General features: G+C 38.1%; 1 protein-coding gene across 1 annotated transcript; it reads right to left on the bottom strand.

Moving 5' to 3' along the window:
• Nucleotides 1-3,262: 3,262 nt before the first annotated feature.
• Nucleotides 3,263-5,197, bottom strand: LOC145604129 (uncharacterized). Its single transcript, XM_081660080.1, has 3 exons — nucleotides 4,696-5,197; nucleotides 4,360-4,532; nucleotides 3,263-3,889 (listed from the first exon to the last, which is right to left on the bottom strand). The coding sequence occupies exons 1-3, from the start codon at nucleotides 5,195-5,197 to the stop codon at nucleotides 3,263-3,265; spliced, it is 1,302 nt and encodes a 433-aa protein (XP_081516206.1).
• Between the last annotated feature and the right edge of the window lie 845 nt (nucleotides 5,198-6,042).

Below are 6,042 nucleotides of genomic sequence, written 5' to 3' on the forward strand. Positions count from 1 at the left end.
AGTTTTATTTTATTGGATCTTTAATGATTGATGTATACATAGAGTATATGCTTTCTATATTTCTACTTTTAGAAAGGTAAATTCTCTTTCCATTACATATTTTTGTAACGTCATTATTGTCTTCGACAATGTAAGCTGAACCAAATAACCAATAACATTATTATTTTCTTATCGACAACTTTCTCTATACTTCTACTTTTATAAAGGTAAATTCTCTTCCCATTTCATATTGGGAAATATTCATCCCAGTGGAGAATGTATGTGTAGGTGTATTGAGCTCTTTTTTTTTATTTATTTGTTTATTTTTTATAACAATGGTAAGAGAGTAGATTATAGTGATAGGCTCTTTCTTGTTGCGATGGTATAAATTTGGTCATCAGACACCAAATATCGATCTACGTTAATACAGATAGCAAGACATCTTGACCTAGCAACTTCCTAATAATTCTAATGAAAATTTCTAAACAATCCATCTAAGTCATACTTACATCATTACGATGGCTTATAACTACTCTCGCACAATCCATTTTTACAATTGCATCATCAACATACTTGATTGCTTCCTAGATTTCCCATTGCATAGCTTGGCATTCAGCTTGATAAGAACAAGAATAAAAAATTGTTTCACCACTCCTACGACGGCTATGTCATTCATCTTCTTCACACCACGCAATTATTGACTCCGAGTTGGTTTTGTCAATCTCTCTAGATTTTTACTAGTATGCATCCACAACTATCGAAATCAAATCTTCCTCTTACATTTTCCCTAATTTCCAAATTACAGGTGGAGTCAAATTTTGCGCTCTTGTCATCTTGCTTCGAAGGACCGATTTCTTCTAATAATCAATACTTTACCCACCAATAGAGGACCCGCTGATTCGGATGATTTGTTTGCATCTTGAGATCTTTTGTTTTCCCGTGGAGTAATTAATGTAACTCGGCATTCGTGACAGCCTGACTAGATACATTTCCCACTTTTATCGCGGTATGAGCTTTTTTCTTAATTTTTTTTTCCTTTATATTTTTGCTATTAGTCCCACAGTTTTTTTTTTTTTTTTTCAAAATACATCATTCGGGATTTTACTCTATTCATACATTAGCTTTGATTAAATAACTAAAATAATAAATAAATGTTATCATGTAATATATTTGATAAGTCGTATATTATGCGTGTTTTTAGAGTTCATTTAGGTAGTTTTCAAGCTTAGATTAATTGTTCATAGCTTATTTTAGCTTGTTTTAGTTTGGTTGTGATCATGTTGTGCTTTTATGGGTAGTTTCGTTGTTTTTGATGAATTTTAGAATTTAACGAAGATTTTTGGAGGTTTTACCAAGTTGCAAATCATGATCATAGCTAGGAATTCACCTAGAAAGCCAAAGTTTGAAGCTAAATTCATTTAAGGTTCCAGCCAGACACGCCCATGTCACTCAGTGACATGGGCTTGTCAATGTGTTTTGAGAAGGCAGAAAGTTTGGAAGTTGAAGTTCATCTAAGGCACGCTCATGTCGAGTCGAGTGTTTCGAGCTAGCTGCTATGTGCTAAGGGAAGCATGTCCGTGTTGTATGCGGGCATGCCATGCCTCATCGAGTGAAGTTGACCCAGCAAGACACGCCCATGCCAATATGAGACACGCTCGTGTCTTTACAAGTGTCATAGCTGCTGTGAGTGTCATTCCAGCGAGACACACCCATGTAAGAATTTGACATGCCCATGCCTAAACGAATTTAGTCAGTTTTTATCCGATTACTTTTCTTAATTAATCCTATATTTTAGCCTTCTTATAAATACTCTTGAGGATTATATTTTCACAATCTATCATCTTAGAACCCTAGTTTTCTCTCTAGACTTTATTTTCATTGTAATTCAAGATTATGCACTCAAGTTTCTTCATTTATCTCTCATAATTCAAGATTTGGTATTTTCTTATTCTCTTTAATTCCTTTTATTATTAATTATGTTTTCTTTAATTCTTGTTATTGTTTTAATGAATATGTGTTTGTAATTTCCTTTTTTCAAGATCTAGCGGAACCCGAATATGATTAATGCATGATTTAATTCTTTAAATTCTCTAATGATAATTGCAATTTATATGCTTAATAGATTGTGCTCATGCCAATACTAGATTAGGGATAATAAGTATTGTTATTAATCCATTGTTTTAAGCACAAGGGGAGTTGGGTTTTGACGGGTTTGAATAAATCGATTAAGGGCTTGAAGTTCATCACGGGAGTAGTTGAATGGATGATTAGGAAGTTAGAGTAATGTGCTTAAAGTCTTTAAATTACATGATTCCACGGAAGTAGGCTTGATTGTGATTAGGGAAGCCATTGATAACTCGGGAGAGACCATTGGTACTATATATATATTTTTTTAAAAGCAACAGAACTAGATTAGTAATTAATAAGCATAAAGTTAATGGTCATAGCCAACTTACAAAAACAACTCACCATAGCTACGGTGGTTGATGCGGTAGGGTTGTACCCTCTCCTAATATAAGTTGTTCAAAACTAACTAAGTTTGATCCAAAATAGACATTTGAACGATTACAGATCAGAGTATCACCCACATCCGGCCTTAGAATAATTACAAATTGCCCCAAAATATTCCTTTAGTTACATAAACTAGTAGTAGTTCGCTGTAGAACCAACATGGCTTGTCTGGCCACCACATCCGCTTCCCCTACTACTTGCCTGGTGGCTTTCCACATCTTTCCCTTCCCGCAGTTTCCATCAGGTCCCTGCACAAAGAATAGTAATTTTCCATCTCATCAGCACCCATTACTATCTTATTTATGCTCTGCACAGCTATAAAACAATCAGAGTAAATCTTTGCATCCTCCCAAGCTTCCCTTATAGTCCAAGAAGCAGAAGCTTTGATAGCCATGGTTTCTGCCATCACTGCAGAGGTGGTAGTACAATGAACAGCAATGCACTTAACCCACAGGCCCTGTCTGTTTCTACAAATACAAGCAATGCTAGCATCAAAGGAATCAGGCTTAAAGGAAGCATCAACATAAATATTGTAGTCCTGATTTGCAAAAGTACTAGTGGTGAAGTTGCCATTTGGACTTGGGCCCATGAATAAGAGTTCACTACTTAGGTGTTTTACAAAGGCCACCCATTTGTCAGGAGGGATTGATTTTTTCTTGAAAACCCAGTCATTCCTTCTGAGCTAGAGTCTCCAGGTTATGAAAGCAAAACATTCATTCCAAGGTAGGTTAAAGATAGGGTGGGTAGTAGTGATTTTGAGGTTTTCCTCCCATCACTCACTGGTGTTAAGGTGCAGACCTTGAATTGGGGGATTGATAATGTTCCAAATCTCAGTAGCTCTATTGCAGTCTCTAAAGATATGTAAACAAGTTTCATTGCTAGAGGGGCAGAAGGAACAACTGCCTGAGGGTATTATGTGTCTATAGTTGAGGTGATCAGCAGTAGGTAACCTATCCCAATGACATAACCAGGGGAAAAATTTTGTGGGGGGTGGGATATGGAGGTCCCAGATGACAGCATTAAAAGGCTTAGAAGCTATCTCTTGGTGAGCTCTATCCCAAAGGTAGTTATAGGCAGTTTTACTATCAAAATACCCCCCTTTCCCAAGAGAAGAGAAGATGAAGTCATCACCATGACAGGGAATTATAGTAGAGGAAAGGTAAGTTGCAAACCGAGGGGGAAGCATGGATAGGTGGTCAAGAACTCCATCCTTAATTCTACCATTTGAGAGAGAGGATTGCACAGTTCTGTCCTCTTCATTTGTAGGTAAAGGTCCTAAAAAGCTAGCTCTAATAGTTCCCAACCCAGTCCAATTATCACTCCAAAAATTACAGCTATCCCCTTTACCAACCCCCCACTGGGAGAAATGAGTGAGAATTTCCCAACCCTTTCCAGCATCCTGCCAGATGTGGGATCCTTTGCTAAAAGGAATAACAACAGGTTTATTGCAGTACTTTTCCCTAACAATGGTGGCAGATAATTTGTTGGAGTTTTGAAGTCTTTAGCAAAGTCTAGCCATGGAGATTCTATTTTGGAGATGAGAAAGCCTGAGGTTTAGGCCTACCCTCTCTTTAGAACAGCAGACCTTATCCCAAGCAATGAGAGGGACCTTTTTGGTCTCAGGGATGGTCCCCCAAAAGAATTAGGAACACAGTTGATCAATATAATTTGTCAAGGCCTTGGGCAAGCAAATAGTCTGCATAGAGTAAGTAGGGATGGAGGAGAGGGTGGATTCTATTAGGATAGCTCTACAAGCCTTCGATAGGTAACGGCCTTTTACCTGCTGAGTTTGGTCCTAATTTTAATAATGATGTGGTTCAGCTAAGTCCTAATAGGTTTTGTATCAGTAAGAGGGAAACCAAGGTATACACCTAAATTATGGCTTATAGGGACTCCTAAACTAGCACTAAAAAGGTCCACAAAGAAAGGTGAAGCATTCTTTAAAAAGTAAAGCTTACTCTTAGCATTGTTCATACATTGGCCTGATATAGCCCAGAAAAGGTCAAGATTGTCCTGGAGAGCATTTAGGGTACCAGGGGAAGCTTCCCCAAACAGAAGAAGATCATCAGCAAAAAGAAGGTGAGAAATGGTGGTGCTGTTGTTCCTAAACCTAAAGGGGGTCTAGCTTCCTTTAATGCAGGCAGATTCAATGAGGTAAGAAAGGTAATTCATGCAAATGATAAAGATATAGGGGGATGGTGATACAATTCATGATCAAGGAGATAGAAGCACTGTCAAAGCCAGTTCTAAGAAGGCAAAATCTTATAAAAGGCCACTCAAGCCTATCATATGTTTTCTCCAGTTCAATTTTAAGGTAGAACCAAGCTTTTCTCCCTGTTTTCTTTCTCATGGATTGAAGTATCTTAGTGGTAGCAATATAGTTATTGTCACAGCCTCTATCAGGGAGGAAACTACTCTGATTCGGGAAGATGATATCACTAAGGAGAGGTCTGATTCTTTGTACAAAAATTTTAGGCACAATCTTATAGGAGGTGTTACATAGACTGATGGGTCTAAATTGCTTGATAGACTCTGGGTCATTCACTATTGGGTTCAAGGAGATGGCAGTCATATTAGCCTCAACAGGAATGGACTTTGAAGAGAAGCAGTCCTGACAGAACTGGAGAAGGTCAGACCACACAATAGCCCAGTATTTTTGAAAGAAGGAAGGATGATAGCCAGGGCCAGGGGCTTTGAATTTCCCCATAGAGAACACAGTAGAGTGGATCTCACACAGAACAGGAGTGTGAGAAATAGAAATTGGGGGGGGGGGGGAGGAAGACCTCTTTAGGTATAGAAGTCTCTTGAGAAGTGAAAAGGGAGGAAAAATATGTAGAGATGTCACTACTAAGAAGGTGGTCAGATTGTCCTTTCCCACAGGGGATTTAAGATTTAGAATTCTATTCCTCCTTCTTCTAAAGAGCACAGACTTATGGAAAAACCAGTGTTCCTACCAGCCTCAGCAAGCTAGGTAATTCCAGACCTAATAGCCTAAAAGGCCTCCTCTTTTTTGTAAAAGATTGAAAGATTTGAACACAGATCCTGTTCTAGGTCATGAAGGTAGGAGTTGCTTGGTCTGCTTCTATAGCCTTTTGAATTCGCTCAAGTCTTCTATGGAGTCTAGCAATAGTATTTCTAAGATTTGGAACATTATCCTTGACCCATGATTGGATTTGGGGAGTGATATAGTGAAGTATGGTGGTGAGATTTCCAGTAAGGGAATTCCAGGTTATGTCCACAGAAGGGCCAAACCCAGGTTGGTTATACCAAAAAGATTCCATCTTAAAAGCCCTAGGGGGTCTTGGGTCTAAGGTAACATGTTTAGTATTAAGGAGAATAGGGCTGTGGTCAGAGCTTTCTCTTGGGAGATGGGCTAAGGAGGTGTTTGGGAAAGATTGGATCCAAGAAATATTAATCCAAGCCCTGTCCAATCTTTAAAGAATGGGTCTTATTTTTCTTTTATTTGACCAAGTGAACTTGTTTCCAAAAAAGCCAGTATCAATCAAACCACAATAATTCATGCAATCTAGAAATTTATTAACTCTATGTACT

The sequence above is a fragment of the Chenopodium album genome, chromosome 22, assembly GCF_948465745.1.
Source record: "Chenopodium album chromosome 22, dcCheAlbu1.1, whole genome shotgun sequence".
NCBI classification, from domain to species: domain Eukaryota; kingdom Viridiplantae; phylum Streptophyta; class Magnoliopsida; order Caryophyllales; family Amaranthaceae; genus Chenopodium; species Chenopodium album.

What these genes read in the sequence shown, in the direction of transcription:
- LOC145604129 (XM_081660080.1), bottom strand. Translation starts at nt 5,197, where the DNA reads ATGGGGAAATTCAAAGCCCCTGGCCCTGGCTATCATCCTTCCTTCTTT. An exon ending in TATCTCCTTGATCATGAATT is followed by an intron (nt 4,533 to 4,695) that starts GTATCACCATCC and finishes TGTTTGGGGAAG; the next exon opens with CTTCCCCTGGTACCCTAAAT. An exon ending in CTATAAGCCATAATTTAGGT is followed by an intron (nt 3,890 to 4,359) that starts GTATACCTTGGT and finishes CACATCTGGCAG; the next exon opens with GATGCTGGAAAGGGTTGGGA.